The 19,190-nt window shown below is 42.2% G+C and overlaps 1 protein-coding gene across 1 annotated transcript; it reads left to right on the top strand.

Moving 5' to 3' along the window:
* The first annotated feature begins 2,142 nt into the window (after positions 1-2,142).
* LOC113409652 (potassium voltage-gated channel subfamily G member 4-like) lies at positions 2,143-18,757 on the top strand. Its single transcript, XM_026663809.1, has 2 exons — positions 2,143-2,892; positions 17,972-18,757. The coding sequence occupies exons 1-2, from the start codon at positions 2,143-2,145 to the stop codon at positions 18,755-18,757; spliced, it is 1,536 nt and encodes a 511-aa protein (XP_026519594.1).
* Positions 18,758-19,190: the final 433 nt, after the last annotated feature.

The raw sequence follows: 19,190 nt of genomic DNA, 5'->3' as shown, positions 1-19,190 counted from the left end.
CTGAACAGCCTGTGTTAAAATCCAGCTCTGGATCTGAGTTCTGTGAGTTTGGACAACCCAGGTACGATACATCCTAAGGCTGTTGCCTGGGCAGAGTTAGCTCACCATTTGGGAGCATGAGCCTTTGGGGATCTGCTGATCAGCTCATTGATTCTACTGTGGCACGGTGAGTGGAATATTGATCTAATCCATGCCTCCTTTCTAACACCCCCATCGTTCAGCCCAAAGACCCACTAGCATTGCAGCCACCAGCTATACCCAATCCCCCTTGATCACATGTGAAAGAAAGGGAGAGAAGGAATATATGCAATAGCCTCCTGCCCCAACTGCCTGTATAATGAAGCGATGAGAAAGCCCCCACCCCCTACAAAAGGCAGGGAGGGTAGAGAGTTTTCTGGGCAGCTCTGTGGGAAATGGAAGGCTCAGACCCCACTCCCTGGTCTCGGGGGCAGGTGGGTGGGGAGACCCACTGTGCTGAGGAATGTCTTCTCCCAGCAACCAGGAGGGCGGTGGGATCCATCCTCCCAGCAAGCAAGCAAGCAACTTACCTTTCCCCATAAAATCCCATTAGTGAGTCCCTATTTCAGAAGATGGCCAGCGGTGCTGTGAGTGGAAGCTGCTCCCAAAGTACTCAGCTGGTGTCTCCAAAGCAAACAACTCTCTGAAGATTCATATAGGTGGCAGATGTTAATAGGGACAGGGGTTGTTTTATTAACTCTGTTTGCCAGAATTTATTTATTACTGCGCATGATTACAGGGGATGCCTCTTTCACTGCAGACTGCTACTGAGTTGCTGCTGCTGCCTGCTGGATGGATGGATGGATGCTGGAGAGATTATTTCTAAGCCCTTCCTCCTTCTCCCTCCCTGCTCTTTCAGGACCACACTGACAATCCCCAAGGGAAGCAGAGGACAGATGGGGGAGAGGGCAGGCTCCACCAGCTCTCCCTCAGTTCATTTCACCATGACACCCCAGGAGTCGAGATAAGGAGCTGTCTCCTGCGTCTCTGATAGCCTATGAGGATGCCCTTTTGCAAAGGGACTGCTGGTCAATATATGGATATATTCCCTCCACAGGGGATAAAGTGAGAGAGAGAGAGAGGGAGAGAAGGGACAGAGATTTACTGGGTGCAACAGAGATTCTCCATGTAATCAGTACTCTTAAAATATGCCCAAGTCTCTCTGCTAACTGGTACCAGAGGGAAGTCTTCAGTTTGCAGCATATGTGCAGGGGAGCAGGATGCCTGGAAGCAGCCTGTGTCAGGGTGGTAAGTAACTTTGGGGAAGTTGCTTTGGGATTGTTGTCGTGGTGGTGGGTTGGGGAGATTAGTTGCTAATGATTGTTACAGATTAAGGGCAAAAAGAGGGTTTTGATCTTTATTGAGGAGTCTATAAATCAGCCCATAACCTGGGAGAATATTTTGCTCTCTGGGACTGTGCATACTCCAAAGTTTTCTCTGGCTGGGCAAATTTTACTTCTGTTCTCTCAGTAATTTGCAATGAACAGCGGTGATTAAATAAAGCTACTCATCATTTATATAGCACTTCCCATCTTCAAAGCACTTTACAAACACGCAGGAGAGGTTGGGAAGGAGGGAGCATAGTGAAAAGGAGAACGAGGAATTTCAATCTGTGTACGTTTCAAGTTAAAACAGTTAAGAAGAACTATGCATCCCTCTGATGATGGGTAATTGACCAGTCTAACTTTAATAACTATGAGGCAGCTTCGTTTAGCTGGGACATATTTAAGTGTTTGTAGAAATAGCAGAGGCAAGTGCTAACAAATACAAAGACATGCTTGTGACAAAAATGAGCTCCAAACGGAAGAGTCTGATCTGTTCACTTTATGACTTGCAGTCATCGAGCGCTCTGCAATAATTATGAATGAGGCTTCATTTTTCTGTCTGTGTGTGTTACCAGAAAATTAATGACAGGGGATTCACAGGTTGCAGATTTCAAAAAGAGGCGCAGTATGACTTATATATACACACACACACTTTGTGAATGTCTTAGGGAAGTAGCCTGTGATGCCTTTTAACTCATAATAACCTTTACTATGTTTCTTTCCTCTATCCCCATCTTTTGGGTGAAGAGTTAACCCTGCTCTGATGCCATTTTGGAAGTCCCAGTGAGAACTCTCAGAAATGCCTATTGTCTCGGGAGGCAGCAACCAGGACTATAGTAACATTAGCTACGGTTCTTGTAGTTCCTTGAACCATCTGTTCCCTATCTCTGTTGACACCCCTTCTGTCAAAGGGGTCCACTATCAAAGGGCCAGGAGGATTTACCACCCTGATCAGCTCTGTACAGTTGATGTGAAGAGGGAGATCATCATAAATGTTGGAGGAATCAAATACCTGCTGCCTTGGAGCACTTTAGATGAATTCCCACTGACCCGGCTAAGCAAGCTAAAGTTTTGCAGCAGCTACGATGAAATTATTCAGCTGTGTGATGATTATGATGAAGACAACCATGAGTTCTTCTTCGACCGGAATCCCAACGCTTTTGGGATGATCGTCAGCTTTCTAGCAGCAGGGAAGCTGATGCTCTTCCGAGACATGTGTGCCTTGTCATTCCAGGAGGAGCTGAGATACTGGGGAATTGAGGAATCCAACTTGGAGAAATGCTGCTTCCGAAAACTGTTTCAAAAACTGCAGGAGCTGGCAGAGATGCACAAGGAGGAAGAGATGCAAATGAGCAAGGAGACCACATGTGTCTTGGTTGAGGAAACACAATTTGAACAATTTATGAATAAACTCAGGGATATGGTCGAAAATCCCCAGTCAGGACTCCCAGGAAAAGTCTTTGCTTGTCTCTCCATCCTCTTTGTGGCCACCACAGCTATAAGCCTTTGTGTTAGCACAATGCCGGACTTAAGAGCCGAAGAAGACAGGGTAAGTAAGTCCCCTTTTAACTAGTATTACAACCCTCTATAGACCTACTATAGTGTTACAAGAAGCAAACCTGTCATTGTTAAACATGCATCACAAAAAGATACAAAATAATCCTCGGAGAAAATCCTCAGGAAATAATATCAAAATTTGCCAGTGTATATTGTTATTATTATAAATAGAAATAACTCCAGAAACTGACTTTGTATCAGTTTCAAAGCCATATTCAGTCACAAAGAATTAAGTAAAGTTTTGTATTGCTTGCCAGCCAGAGATATAGAAAAGGCTTTCTGAATGGAATCAAAGAATTAAGATTCTACAACTGCTCCTGCAGTTAGCAAATACCGAGCATGCAGCATTGTAACACAGCATCCCCTCTCCCCCACCTCACCCACAGCTTAGGAAAGAGTTGTTAGCAAAAGTTATTTTATTTGCTGTTAGCAGTGAGTCTCATACACTCAGTCATAGCAGAGTTTCATCTACCACATGCTTTATCCTACCATAGGATCACTCTGGTTATCAGCAATATTTCAAACAGACTTAGTGAAAGAAATATTTTTCCCTGGCATCTTTATTTTTAAAAATAGCAAGTTGTCTTCTGTTGTGATAACTAGAGCAACTCTGATGTAGTTATTATTTTAGGAGACTTGAAATCATTTTTCCAGAATAATATTGTGTTACATTTTGTACAATGATAACACATTATGATATACAAACAAACAAACACCACCACAGAAGTGGAGTTTCAAAGTTTGCCTTCAAAATGGATGCACAAGTTTTGTGTCTGTAGTACCCTGCATTTGGACACACACACACAAATTGCAGAAACACTCTTAAAGGGTGGCTGAAATTTTAACCCATTAAGTACATATAAACCCTCTCCAAACACATCTCCTGAAATAATTCAGGGCAAATAAATCAAACTTATATCATATGTGGGAGAAACTTTCAATGTTATAAAGATCTGTCATTCTAATAAGAAAAGAGATGGAGTTAAAAATGTAATGTGATTTTAGATATAATAACATCCAAACTACCAGTGGATTCTTCCCCATGCTGTATTCTACAAACTGATTTGGAAAATAACATGACACTTTAAAAAATACTGACACCAAGATTAAATAAAAAAAGCCACATTCACCTTTTCCTGTTGATGCCATAGATGATAAGTTTCTCATCAGTTTATTGTGCATGGCTTAATGAAACCATTTCCACATTTATTGCACAATATGCTGTGTGCATTTTACTGTCCAAGTAGTAATTCAGGAGGGCACAGAATGCAGTCACATCAAAGATATGTCATGATATTTGATGTCTTTCAATAAAGCTAAGGATTGCACAGAAGACTGGGTTTTAAAGAGATCATTTCCTGTTCTATATAACCTTGAATTTCTACTTACATTTTTATAAAAAGTTTGAATCCCTTCAGTAATATCTCTGAGTATCTAATAGCCTCCCAAAGCTATTGCATTTTGAAGTAAAATTGTTAAGATGTTTCAGTGCCCAAGATGCAGCTTTAAATACAGAGCATGTTTTTATGGTTATAAGCAAATGAACATGAAGATGGGAAATATTGCATCCTATTAACTTTGTTCCTAAAAAAGAGCATGATGCATATTTTATCTCAAATTTAAAACATAAACAAGAGAACTCTTGTCTAAGTATTTTTAAAGAAAAACAAGAAACACATAATCACTGTATCAGATCTCAACGAGGTCTAATTTGCTGCATTTTTTTTAAAATTAACCCTATCTTCAGAAGGCAAGAATTTTGAGCATAGGGGGACAAATGTAGCTGGTAGTAAGATGTAGTAGCCTCATTGCAGCCAGACTGTTCTATAAAATAGAGCTGTGTTAATTAGCATAGTTTTTTTTATATATATAGTCAGGTTTTTAATGTGTAGACACTTTAAAAAAGTTGGGATTAAGACATTAATAATATAGAATCATAGAATTCTATCTATTCATAGATGCTGCAGTATTTGAGAAAGAGTCTGCAGAGAAGTGGGAGTAATGGGGTGAAGCTGAGCAAAGGATAAAGTTAGGGCTGCTCTACACTGGGAACTTATATTGGTAGAACTATGTCTCGTAGGGGTTTGAAAAATCCACACCCTGAAAGATTTAGCTATACCAACATAATCCTTAATGTAGACAGCTCTAGATCAATGGAAGAATTCTTCTCATCAACCTCGCTACAGCCTCTTGGAGAGGTGGATTACCTACTCTGACGGGAGAACGTCTCCTGTCAGTGTAAATAGTGTCTACATTCAAGCACTACAGCATTTCACGTGTAGAGAAGCCCTCTGTCTCAATATCAGAATCTATTGGACTGCGAAATGGCATTCTAGGGACCATGGACAAAGTTATAAAAATCCCATTGTTTGATTCAATTTAAACCAAGATTGGCAAAGCACCTGAGAATATATAGTGGTGAATTGGCCTGGCTTGTGGAGGGATAGACTACATGACCTAATAAGTATTTTCCCTCTGTCATTTCTATGAGGCTGTGAACTGACCCTATTATGCCTAAAGTGCTGCAACACTGAAGGTCTCCTTTCTGGGAGACAGTGTCTTAGCTAGAGCTTGGCAAGTAACCCATAGCAAGTAATGTATTCAAAAAATGTAGCTTCTTGGTTGTCGCTGTGACTCATCCACCCACAAACGACAATTTTCTTGAATGTATTTGTTATGCAAAAATATTCCCCGCGTGACTTCGGTAAAGGATGCCTCGCCTGGGACATGTTCACCAGCAGCTTCAGATGAGCATTCAGAATGTGAAATTCTTGCTGCTTGGACTAGACACGAAGGTCATGTGATTTGCTTCTATCCACTGACTACATGAGTGCAGCTCTTTGAATCAGGTTTCCGGTGTTAACCAGTAGCAACATTCAGATCCAGATCTGAATTCAGAACAATCCAAAGTTGAGGGCTGTTCAGTTCTGGGGTTTGGGCTTGGATCCACCTCTGACTGGAGCTTTGCTGAAAGATATTGTAAGGGTCAATTCTCCCACGTCACTAACCCAGGAAGGAGGGTGTATTGCTTCCAAGATATCAGTAAGGAAGATTTTACCTCTGTTGCCACATGTACCTCTCCGGGCTCCTTTCAGCATCCAAGCCACACTCCATAGTGTCAGAATTGGCTGCTCTCCAGTGCCTGAGGAAGGAAGAAAGCAAAAAGACAAGGGAGAATAATACAAGGTGAGCTCGACTTCAGTCGGAGGGTTTGGCTGTCTCGACACTGCATGCTCTGTGGTAACATTCCCTTCTCGCTCTAGCTAAGTATCCCAGGAAAGGGCTGCCTGGACAAGCAGAAGAAGAGCAAACAGAACAACTTGCCACCCAAGGGAAAGCGAAAACTCGGGCTCTGCTGAGAGATGTGGCACTCAGCCGAGTAACAAGCATCTGCATCAGGGAAGCCCAGTTGCCATAGTAACAGGAGAGAGGGAAGGAAGGAAGGTGGCCATTTCTCCAGAAATGGTAGCAACAGGGGGGGAGGACTGTCGTAAAGGCACAGATCCCACTTAAAGGGAAATGAGGAAGAGAAAATTATGAGTCTGTGTTTCCTGTAACCCGCTTCTGAGGCATGGCCAAAATGAAGACCCCGATTCATTCTGTGTTAGGGCTTGCCCACAAGAACAAGGAATGCCATGTAAATTCCCATGGGTATTTCAAGCAATACTTAGACACCCAGTTATAGGCACCTTGGAAATATGAAAGACACCGAGAGAAGGACATATCATTTTTATATACTTTATGTAACCCACTGGTTAGTGTTATGAGTCCCCCAGTGTACCCAGACCACAAAGGATATGAGTCTGTTACAGCTCCCAGCTACAGAGAACTGGACCTTTAGCTCAAGAAGTAGAGACACAAGCTTATTGCTCTAGAGTCTAGACTCAAGGTTCCTGGCTTAATCCATGGTTTACTGGGCAAGATGGCAGCTGTCACAATTGGTCTTAATTTATAATCAGAAGAAAGAGTATAAAATGGGCCAATGACAGATTGGATCGTTTGTGCAAACAGTTAATACAAGTGCACATGCAGTTATGGAAAAGGCTCTCACAGGCATGCAAATATGTGTATGTTTATGTACACTTTGATAAATAAATTTTAAATTAATGGAGATATCCTATCTCCTAGAACTGGAAGGGACCTTGAAAGGTCATCAAGTCCAACCCCCTGCCTTCACTAGCAGGAGCAAGTACTGATTTCACCCCAGATCCCTAAGTGGCCCCCTTAAGGATTGAACTCACAACCCTGGGTTTAGCAGGCCAGTGCGCAAACCACTGAGCTATCCCTCCTCCCATGATCATAAAGGCTTCTGGAAAATTGTCCCATAATGTCATCTATGAGTGTACAAAATGAAATAATCCCAACAACAGAGGTGCACAGGTGTAGATGTGGCACTTCCTTACGAGAGTTGGGAAGAGAGAGAATCACGCTGCAGATAAGTAGAAGATGTAGAGCAGGCAGACAGTTTTTACAGTTCTATCTCAGGCACGCTAAAGATATTGCTTAGACTATGGATGGATTATGAAATTGTGCATGGAATGTTAATGTCCTCTTTTAGCAGTATTATTTTAAATTACAGTATTATCTGGAAGTCTCGACCATGTTTAGTGGTCCCATTGTTCTGTGCGCTGCACAAACATATAATAAGAGACAACCACTGCCCTGAAGAACTGACAATCTAAGTAGACAAGAGGTAGGAGGAGAAATGGTGGGGAGAAAGTGACTTGTCCAAGGTCAAACACAAATCACCTGAGTCCCCTCCAGGCCTCGATCCACTTGACCATGCTGCTTCTCACGTTTAAAAAGTGAGTTCCACTAAGCTTGCTCCTTGAAATACAATAATTCCTGCATAGCTACCGCCCCTCCTTCATGTTCTGGGCCCAGAAACAGAAGGGCCAACCTTCAGCTGGTATAAATCAGCATCACTCCTTCAAGTCATGATCTTTCTTAGGTACTTATATGCCCCCCCAATCACCATAGTGTCTGAGCACTGCAAACTTTTTACATATTTATCCTTCTACTCTGCAAGCTATGGGCAGTGCTATCATAGGTCCATTGAACAGCTAGGGGGACTCAGTGTTTCTAGGCATAAGTGACTCGCCCAAAGTTATGCAGGAAGTCTGTAGCAAAGCAGGGGATTGGATCTGAGTCTCTCAAGACCTATGCTTGTGTCCTAACCACTGAACCATCCTTCTTCTGTTACTGAGTGAGTCCTACATTAGTGAGCACTATGCCTGAAAGTAACACTCAGGACTCAAGATTATAAATTAGTTAATGTAACATAATAAAGATCATGAATACAATAATATAGAAACAAAATAATATAATAAAGATTATAAATTAATTAATATAAAATAATAAAGTATTACTTTTCAATTTTAATGTTTTGTTCCCAATAAAAGGCACAGCATATTGTGTACAGATGTAAACATAATATCTCAATTCATTTGCTAATGCCCATGTTACTACAAACCCAATATTAACACTACTATTATTTATTATCTATATTACCTTAGTGCATTGGAGCCCTGCTAAAGGACCTGAAACCTGTACTAGTTTTAACAGTAGTTTTCAGATGTCCATTTTTTTTTCAAGCTGAGTTGGGTGGGAGATCGCTGTGTGATTAGAGTACACAATGTTTTTAACAGCTAGTGGTCCTGCAAATCAGATTATAATCTTTCTTTCCACAGGCAGTCAACCTTTTCATTTCACCGCATCAGCTCTGTAACCATAAATTCAAGTGCCTGAGTGATCCATAACAGGGAGTTTTCAAGTTCTCCCAGTGTCTCGTTTGATTTAACGGAGCGTAGTTAAATTATTCAAATAACAGCAGCAATGCAGGCATGGTGACTCAGCAGTACCTGCGGCAGTGCAGTCAGATTCCTGCTGCTCCAGATTGGGAACAGAATCAGAATGGTACACATGCTGAATTTCCAAATTCTGATTTTCCAGTCAAAAGGTCTCAGTTCTCCCCTGTATCTGAGCTCTGCTTAGTGCATGGAGAAGGGGGCGGTGGGGGGGGGGGAGAGATGGTCTGGTTATGGCTCTCTGATTCTGCAATGGCCCAATCCTGGCATGAACTAGAGCAATTTAGGGGCTGATATAATATATGCCATTAATGTATGTTCCCACTGAAGGATTGGCAGAGCAGGCCACAGTCCTGGTCCATCTCTTCCCACACACAACACACCTCCTTCCTCTGACATGTCCCCTACACGCAGGTTGCTGGAACACCTGGTGCAGGAGCTGATTTTTCCAGCTGTACCCTATTGGAGAAGTTCCACTCCACCTGGGGAATACTCTGCTGTCAAGTTATGGCCAGAATCCAGCCCTTTGTGCTGTCTGAGAGGGCACAGGGGTTGGATGGTGATGCTGAATCTGGCCCAAGAAGCAAGTTTCCTGGGGAAATGAGGTGGCAAGTTCCTATTGTTGCTTACGAGAGTTATATTTCTAAATCCTCTAAATACAGGCCTGAATAATTTCCATCTGAGTGGACCACAATGCTGTGCAAATGAAAACAAGAGCAACCCTGCTAGGATAATGATCTATCTGTGCAAGGAGGCGGAAGGCTGGTTCTATTCTACTATAACTCTAATAGCCTATAGCAACAATGCCGTCTGCTCCCATCTGTCGGTGTCTTAGTGGACACTGACCTCAATCCATGTAATTGCGTGTAAGGCTGAAGGGAGGAAATGGGCAGTAATAGGCCACATTTGAATCTGCCAAACAAAATCTGCATGTGCCAAGATAAGTTTAGCAGATGTTTGAGTCGTGACCTTGCTTCACCACACTGCAGTGCTGTGTTGATCAATTGCCGGGGACCATATTCTAGCAACCCATGTTAAGAGCACATGCTGCAAAGCAAAGCCAACCATTTTCTAATACACTCATCCAGGCAGACCCCCATATGCTTCAGTACAAGTTTGAATTTGGGCTACTATAAACAGTCAAACACAAACTCTTCTGGGTTCACCCACCACTGATTTTGTGCTATTTCAAAGCACATGTGGTTGGATTATGGTATCCTGCAGGATACTAATGAATCTTGTCCCTACAGCATTTCACAAAATGCGAGGCCCTATAACTCTGTGGAATACTAATAACCGTATTAACTGAGGAGGGACTGGTCTGATACCTACATCATCTGTGGGGGTGGTGAGAGTTATGGAGATGTCCTATCTCCTAGAACTGGAAGGGACCCTGAAAGGTCATCAAGTCCAGCCCCCTGCCTTCACTAGCAGGAGCAAGTACTGATTTTGTCCCAGATCCCTAAGTGGCCCCCTCAAGGATTGAACTCACAACCCTGGGTTTAGCAGGCTAAAGCTCAAACCACTGAGCTATCCCTCCCAAGTCCGGGCTCTGCCACTGACCGTATCCCTGTGTGTAAAACTGGAATAACAATATCTACCTCACTGGGTGTTCCGATTAATTCATTCTTTGTAAAGCACTTGAGGCTCCTTGGATTCTAAAATGATAATATTGTAAATCTTCTTTGTAGGTACAATACAGGTCACAGTTTCAAAGCCTTGATTAAGCTATTTGTATACATTCTGTAATGCAGGATTTGAATCTCCAATATATGGCTTGGAAAAAAGGGTCGCCGAGGACCATATTCTAGCAGCCCATGTTAAGAGCACATGCTCTTTCCACCGGAATGTCCGGTTGAAAAGGGAACCTGGCAGTGTCAGGTCGCACAATAAAAATGCGGTTACCTGCAGTAACTGGCCTCTGCCACCAGGGGACGGGAAGAGCAGCAGTTGCTGCTGGAGCCTGGAGGAGCACTTAGCAACGGCTCCAGTGGAGAGAGATACCGGTGACTCCCCCGTCCTGCCCCGAGCGCGGCTTTCCCTCCCCCGCCCTGCTCCACTCACCCCTCCTCCACCCCTGGAACGCAGGTCTCCCTGTCCCTTCCTGCCCCACTCACCTAGAACCCTGCTCAGCTGGCAGGGGGAGGGTGGTGGAGAGAGCAACGAGCGACTGTGCGGGAGGGGAGAGGCAAGAGGACTGGGGCCAGGGCCTCAGGGGAAGAGGTGGAGCAGGGGGCAGGGGAGGTTCTGGCGCTCGGTGTCCGGTTTTCACAAATGAGAAAGTTGGCCACCCTCCTTGGAACATTCTGTAATGGGTGGATGGGCTATTGAAATAACCCACACACCAGCATATGCTACTATAATACTCCACAAGTAATAGTACATCCTGGCCCATGTGATATCTGAAAATATACGCCTGGTCAGGTGTTCATTGCTTAAACCACCTAAAAACACTGTCCTCAACATGATCTAGGCTGATGGGATAACAAAAGAAGGAGGGAGGGAGGAAAATAATAGAGATTTGCTCTCCTTGTACTTCAGAAAATCAGAATTTAGTCTTATTTATTTTGTCTTGCAAGTGGCTCATTTCACCCCACTTCATTAAGCATAAAAACGATTAGTGATTACCAGGATCTCTTCTGTAAATCTGCCTCTGGTTTGAGGCCCTTCACTCAGCGGAAGTCCATTATCAATATTCATTTTCTATCCTGGCCTGGTATAGTCTTCTTAGGTTTGCTGACTTGGTGGTGCACTCTATGTCCCTTTGAACAGACAAGGTGAATTGTAACTACAGTTGCAGTAAAACCACTCACCAGAGTAGGAAAGTTTTCCTATAGCAATTAAACTCTAAACACTATTCCCTCACAGAAAAACCTGACTGCACCGATTACGTTTTCATATGGCGTGAACATCATTAAAAGGCAGAATATCATACCACTGATGCAACACAAACTGCTCCAAGCTCATTACTAAAAAGAAGAGCGGTGTTCAAAATTAGATCAGTGTATGTCACACTAAAGAGGTCGTGTGTCCGAAGGCCAGACCAGCACGGAATAGTAAGAGAAGAGAACTTGTGCAAGTGAATATAAAAATACTGTCAGCAACCCTTCTAACTAATTAAAGCCTCAGTAAAGAATCAAAGAAACATAGACAAAGAGATCATCATAGGAGTTTTAGACACCAGCAGGAGTTCTTAGCGCTTCTCCTCCAACTTAAAGTATCCAAGACTAAGGGAGAAAAGTAATATAGTAATAGATTGTCATACACCTTGCCAGTCCTTCTCTTGTATAACATCATGCAGCTCTTTCCCTATGGTGGAAGGTCATAATAAAATTGAAGAAGTATCCAATCAAGCTTTATAGACATGGGAAAAATTCAGCCACTTATGTAATGTACTTGAACGTTCAGAAAGGCTTTGACCAGGTCCCTCACCAAAGGCTTTTAAGAAAACTAAGCTGCCATGGGAAAGAGGGAAGTTCCTCTCATGGATCTGTAACTGGCGAGAGGTGAATAGCGGGGTCTCTCCAGGCTCTGTACTGGGACCTGTGCTGTACAACATATTCATAAATGATCTGGAAAAGGGGATGAACAGTGAGGTGGCAAAATTTGCAGATGAAACAAAATTACTCAGCGGAGTTAAGTCCAAAGCTGACTGCGAAGCGCTACAAAGGAATCTCACTAAACTGGATAACAAAATGGCAGATGGAATTTGATGTTCCTAAGTGCAAAGTTGTGCACACTGGGAAAATAATCCCAACTATACATACATAATTATGGGGTCTAAATTAGTTGTTATTACTCAAGAAAGAGATTTTATAGTCATCATGGATTGTTCTCTGAAAATATCTGCTCAATGTGCAGTAACAGTTAAAAAAGTTAACAAAATGTTAGGAACCATGAGGAAAAGAATAGATAATAAAACAGAAAATATCATAATGCCACTGTATAAATCCAGGGTACACCCACACCATGAATACTGCATGCAGTTCTGGCTGCCCCATCTCAAAAAAGATATATTAGAAAAGGTGCAGATAAGGGCAACAAAATGATTAGGGGTATAGAAATGCTTCCATACAAGCAGAGATTAAAAAGACTGGAAATCGTTAGCTTAGAAAAGAGACAACTAAGGGGGATACAATAGAAGTCTATAAAACCATGAATGGTGTGGAGAAAGTGAATAAGGAAATATTACCCCTTCACATAACAAAAGAACCAAGGGTCACCCAATGAAATTAATAGGCAGCAAGTTTAAAACAAACAAAAGGAAGCACTTCTTCACACAACACACAGTCAACCTGTATAACTCATTGCCAGGGGATGTTGTGAAGGACAAAAGTATAACTGCGTTCAAAAAAAGAATGAGATAAGTTCATAGAAGATAGGTCCATCAATGATTATTAGCCAAGATGGCCAGGGATGCAACCATACTCAGAGTGTCTCTAAACCTCCATCTGCCAGAATCTGGGACTCCGACAACAGGGGATGGATCACCTGTTTTGTTCATTCCCTTTCAAGAATCTGGCACTGGTGACTGTCGGACGACGGAATACTGGGCTAGATGGACCATTGGGTTGACCAGGGAGGCCGTTCTTGTGTTCTTAAGAAAAGTTCTGAATAAAAATGTAGGCCGATGGATAAAACCACCAGCCAGGAAAGAAAAATACTGCTCTCAGCAGCAGCAGAGTTTCAGTCTCTTTTCTCAGGCCACTCAACTACTCAGAACAGGGGGCCCCAATTGCTAAAGACCTTTCCAGTTTCTCAACTCTTTTGCCATCACCACTTTCTCCTCACCTTCCTAGCCCCACCCCGAACACCCATGTGACAGGCAAGGGTCTGGGTTAACCCTTTAGGTACTGGGCTTGTGAAACATCTTTCTACCTTGTCACAAAACAAAGAAATTGGTGCCCATGATAAATAATATAACAAGTGAAATCCTCTATTCTTTAACATAAAGAAACTCTGCAAGGAATGACTATTTCATGTGGAATTAGGAAGCTGCTCCTCCATACATTACACACACACACTCTGCTGCACAAATTCTTGTCATCTGGTCAGACCAGTGGCTGATTTAGTCCAATAGCCCATTGCCAACCAGGCCAGTACCTGATGCTTCAGAGGAATATGTAAGAAGGCCTGCAATGGGCAGTTATGGAATAACCTGCCCATAGAAAAAAATTCTTCTTAGTCCCCATTAGTTAGAGTTTGGTTTGTGCTCTGAAGCAGGAGAGTTTATAACACTTCCAAAACTCCTGTTTATTATTTTATTATTTTCTATTAGAACTCTGTCTCTCCTTATTTATGGGAATGTTCATTAACTGTACATATTGGAAGTATATTTTTTAACTTTCTTTCAACAATGCCCTACAAAGCACTGGGGAAACTAGGAATTTATCATTTCCCTTGTCCCGTGCTACCAGACAACTGGCATTTTACTTAATCTACACTACAGGAGACTCATATCTGAGCACATTTTATCATTTCATAGTGCAGGACCATTGGGATGTGCCATTTTCCATGCAGTCTGGGTAACACTCATAAGCAGAATATGAGATGCTTTGGGAAATTGGCTTTGATACTTAATTCCTACTTTTTTCCTCTGACATTTGCTACTTTAGAGTTTGGATGTTAGTCTTGTTCTAATGAGAAGCTCAGGAATAGGATTGTCATCTACTGAACACTAGAAAGATTGATGGTAGGGAGGAATATTATATACAAAACATAATATATATATTGGCTAATATATATAAAAAAACCCTAATATATAAAACACACATATGGAGTCCCTGGGTGAAATTATTTTCCCATTGAAGTCAATGGGAGTGTTCTTATTGACTTCAATAGGTCCAGGGTTTCATCCTGTGTTTCTAGATAGCCAACTAGACAGATTTTATTTTCAGGAAGCATATAATGTGTATGTATTTTAATATTTTTGAGCATTTGCTTAGAGGTTGTTTTTTGCAGATATACTATATAAATTGGCTGAATAAGTAAACAATAAATCTTTTATTTCAATAGACTGTTTGAAGCAGGGAAAGGAGTGCTTCCATCACCGTGATGGGGACTGTGGAATTATTATTATTTTATATATTATTTGTCTATTTTTTTTGTTCTGCTCAAGAGAAAGTTTTATGTCAGATAAGTCCAGATAAGTAGTGGCAGAAATAAAAAAAAGCAGAGTAAGATTTCCTAGTATGTCCAAGTAGAAGGTTATTTCCCATTGAAATTGGTAATAGTGCATTTGGGAAGATGATCATTCAGGTTTCCAAAGAAGGAAGCAGATGTAAGTTATCTACCTCTGGTGGGCTGGAGTGGTGAGGGGCGAGGTGTGGGTGAAATAAACTAATCAGTTCTGAAGAAATTGTACCTGAAAATTTCACGTCTCAATTCTGGAGGCAGCTTAGACCATTTTGTTTTATGGCTAAAATTCTTGGCAAAAAGACTCCTTTTCCTGTGGTTTCCTGGTAGAGGAGACTCATGAAGGCTGAGGGGCCTGAGATGTGGGATCTAAACCAAGCACCCTGCTTGAAGGCTTTATTGTATCTTAGGTAATATTCCTCCATTTGGCACATAAGTCCAAATGTACAAAGCTAAATTAAGTAGCTGATGTACTTGTAATTCAGCCCAGTTAGCAAAAATTTTAAATCACGCCTGAAAATAATGAATAATTCACAAGTCATTGGAGTGACCACAGGCAGACAAAGTACAGGCTGTGCTGAAAGAATAATTTCCATCTTGGAAAAAGAGAACTCTGCATACTGTGACTGCTGATTATAAGCAATTACTTCAAGCTAAGTCAGCAAACTCTCCAAACATAATGCGCAGCCCATTGAAGTCCATGGCACTGACTTCAATGAGGCTAAAATCTGATCCTCTATGAATAAAACAAAGGGTGCAGATTCCTCATTATCTTCTGAGGTGCTTGCTTTCAAGACTAAATCTTGAAGCTAGAGATAAAGCCCAAACAGCTTATTCTAGAGCCAAGCATCAGGACACCTCCTTCAAGGGCAATCTCAGAGCAGGCAGCTCAGGGGAGGAAAGTTCTGTGATCTTATTCTCACTAAGTTTCCTCCAAACTCATACCACATGGTGAGCTCCTAAGCTTGGAATCACTGTCCCACTCTGGCCAGACTGTGTCCCTAAAACACAGGCTCACATGCTACACCTCCCCTGAGAGTGCTCTGGGATTGGGCTCAGTGCCTCCTCTTTCTCACTGGCCCACAGAAGAAGCATGCCCACCGTGCTCGCATTAGACAGGTACAGCTCATGATCCCCTCTACCTCTCCCTGATCTTTTAGGGGTGTTACCAGGGAGCTATGTTTGAGCACAGAGCATGCAACTGTGGCTGGCCCTTGTGCAGCAGGTGCAAAGGAAAATAAGACTCTTTGGACTTTCTCCAGGCCTTTCTGCACCCACAAAAGGGCAGCCATAATCTAGCCCCCAGCAGCAGATATTTCAGTCTCATTTTCAAGCCTCTTAACAACATTAGCTGAAATTATTGCTCCCCGGCATTCCCTCGCTGCTCCCCCGGGTCTGTAATTACAGCCTCCCTGGCAATCGAATTAGTGTAATCCCAGCATGACATTTCCACTGATGGTGACAACAGTATTTTACTAACCCATTACTCCTGTTCTCATATAGGAAACCATCCTGGATTTATGGGGAAAGAATAGAATTCTTATGCCCCCAAGGACTGCACAGCTAATGCATTTGAGATGCCTTCATTTTGAATATCTATTCAGCAAGGAAAAATGTATGGGCCCTGCTTCAAAAACCATTGCTGACTTCAGTGGGCTTTGGATCAGGCCTATAATGCATCCAAGCATGTGTTCCTTAACAGTTACAGCATCCTGGTGTGGAAATATGATGCAATTGCCTATGTCTTTTGAGTCTTTGTCACAATAGCGGTTTTCCAGAGGTTTAGTCACAATATTTAAATGAACATTTCAGTTTTAGTCAAACATCAAGAGCAGCTTTCATATTAATTTACTATCCCAAGGTGTAGGATTTTAATGTGTTAATCTATGGGCCAGGTGGGCCATATTTTAAGGCAAGAGCAAATGAGGGGTACTATGGAGCATTCAAGAGAGAGAGAGAGAGAGAGAGAGAGAGAGTAATATGGACCCAGATCCTCAAAGATATTTAGGCACCTAGCTCCCATGGAAATATCTTTGAGGGTCTGAGTAACGCTGATTATTATTCAGTTTAGTGTCAATTTGGTATGGCCCAGTGAATTCTTTCTAAATATCTTTGAGGCACTGACGCACTATATCCAATGTGAGCACTGGATGGTTTTCTGATCATCTGGACATGGTCAGCAGACCCAGTGTTGGGCTCTCTTATCACTTAGGTGAAGTGCCCAATGTAGTTTCTCATGTACGTGATGTTTTCTAAAGTTTATCCAACTCCTAAGTGACTGAGGGGACTGGGGAGGCAAGTTGTGTTTGACTCTTGCCTTCATGTTGAACATGTCATGGAAGGTAACATTTTTAGGCTCAGCCTGGGACAAGAGAAATAGTGACTCCATCATGGCCCAGGGCCGCTGACGTTTGTATAACTGTCTTGATGTAGCGGCTCAGAAGGTAGCACTGGTATCATGTGACCTCAACCCTAGAACAGAAATCTCCATTGGTATGTTGCCCCTGCTGGATGAGTGTTTTTTTATTTAATCTTCCTTTTGATTGTAATGTTTATAGCATACTTGCATAGCCTGAAAGAAAAGATGTGGTTTATATTAGTGCACAACTAGGGGCAAGGTCTAAAAAATGACCTAGTAGGTCTTCTCCATCTCTGAGCTATTTCCCTTCATTACATCAAACTACCTAGCATCTGTGCAGTCACCACACTTTGAATAGTACTTTACACACAGAGCAGAAAGAGAATCAGAACATCCATAAAATAATCCCTCACTTAGGGTTAAATTTACTTCTGTGCAGACTTATGCACCATTTAAGTCTCAATTAATTTCTATTTTCAGGGCTTAAATGGGACTTAAAATAGTCCATATGCCTTGTGCTGGGCCTTTGCACAAAGATGAATTTCATCCATTTAGACTCATAAGAGTAATAAAATTAAAATAACAACAGTTCACTCGAATAGCTTTTTAACAGGATGTAACATGCCTGCTATAGAAGTAGCTATTTGCTGGGTTTGTTTTCCCGCAATACCAGTACACCCACGAAGATGCACATTTCTGCTCCTTTAATGATTTCTGATATCAGTTCAGAGCTTGCTCATTTATTTGACCTTCTGTTTGTTTTGCGCCAGGGTGAATGTTCTCAGAAGTGCTATTACATCTTTGTCATCGAGACCATCTGCGTGGCTTGGTTCTCGCTGGAGCTCTGCCTCCGATTTATTCAGGCGAAGAGCAAGTGTCACTTCTTCAGAGGCCCCCTAAATATCATTGATTTCTTGGCTATTTCACCCTATTATGTTTCCCTCATAGTGGTAGATGACGAGCCAAGTGAGGAAGCCGAGAGGCCAAGCAGCAACTCATATTTGGAGAAGATCGGACTGGTGCTACGAGTTTTACGTGCCTTGAGGATCTTGTATGTAATGCGCCTTGCCAGGCACTCATTAGGTCTGCAGACTTTAGGGCTCACAGTTCGAAGGTGCACCCGAGAATTTGGCCTGCTTTTGCTCTTCTTGTGTGTAGCTGTCACCCTGTTTTCTCCCCTGGTCTACCTGGCTGAGAATGAATCTGGGAAGGTCCTTGAATTTACAAGCATTCCTGCCTCATACTGGTGGGCTATCATCTCAATGACCACAGTGGGATATGGAGATATGGTACCAAGAAGTGTCTCGGGCCAGATGGTGGCGCTGAGTAGCATCCTCAGTGGGATTCTAATTATGGCTTTCCCAGCAACCTCGATATTCCACACTTTCTCCCATTCCTATTCAGAGTTGAGAAAACAACATGAAAGATTACAGTCCCGGCTAAACAGGATAAAAACCACCAATCACTCCGGTGAAATGGATACCTTCAATGAGACAGACAGCTTGATTTCAGAGGCGCCAATGTCACCGATTAAGTACATTTACACAGGAAACTAAGGCTTGCTGCAAAATATGTCTGAGTACTTGAATAAAGCAAAGCAACAACGTGGGTGACTTACCATGTGCAATGCAATTGCTGAAATGGGTGTAATAAATTGACCAAGCCAAATGGAGTCTTACAATACAGCACTACGGACTTAGTCTTTCATCACTTTGACTAAGGAAGTCAAAGGTCAGGGGTTATTCAACAACAGATATTTATTAAGCACTACTTTTCTCTTCTTATTGATAAAACTAGTGATAAAGTCCAACTTTGTCTATATCGTATGGATATCCTGCTCAATCCCTAACACTGAATGAGTAGCAAGCAGAATTTTGCTGGCCTAAATAACAATTGTTCTTTTGTTTGCCTTTGAATTTCCAATGTTCTTTGCAATTAACACCTGGAGCTAAGCATTAGAATGGATTCTTGTAGGGCTACGCATTATTG

The sequence above is a fragment of the Terrapene carolina genome, unplaced genomic scaffold (assembly GCF_002925995.2).
Source record: "Terrapene carolina triunguis isolate 2854851 unplaced genomic scaffold, T_m_triunguis-2.0 Scaffold33911, whole genome shotgun sequence".
Classification (NCBI taxonomy): domain Eukaryota; kingdom Metazoa; phylum Chordata; order Testudines; family Emydidae; genus Terrapene; species Terrapene triunguis.
This window is presented reverse-complemented; position numbering and strand designations above follow the sequence as displayed.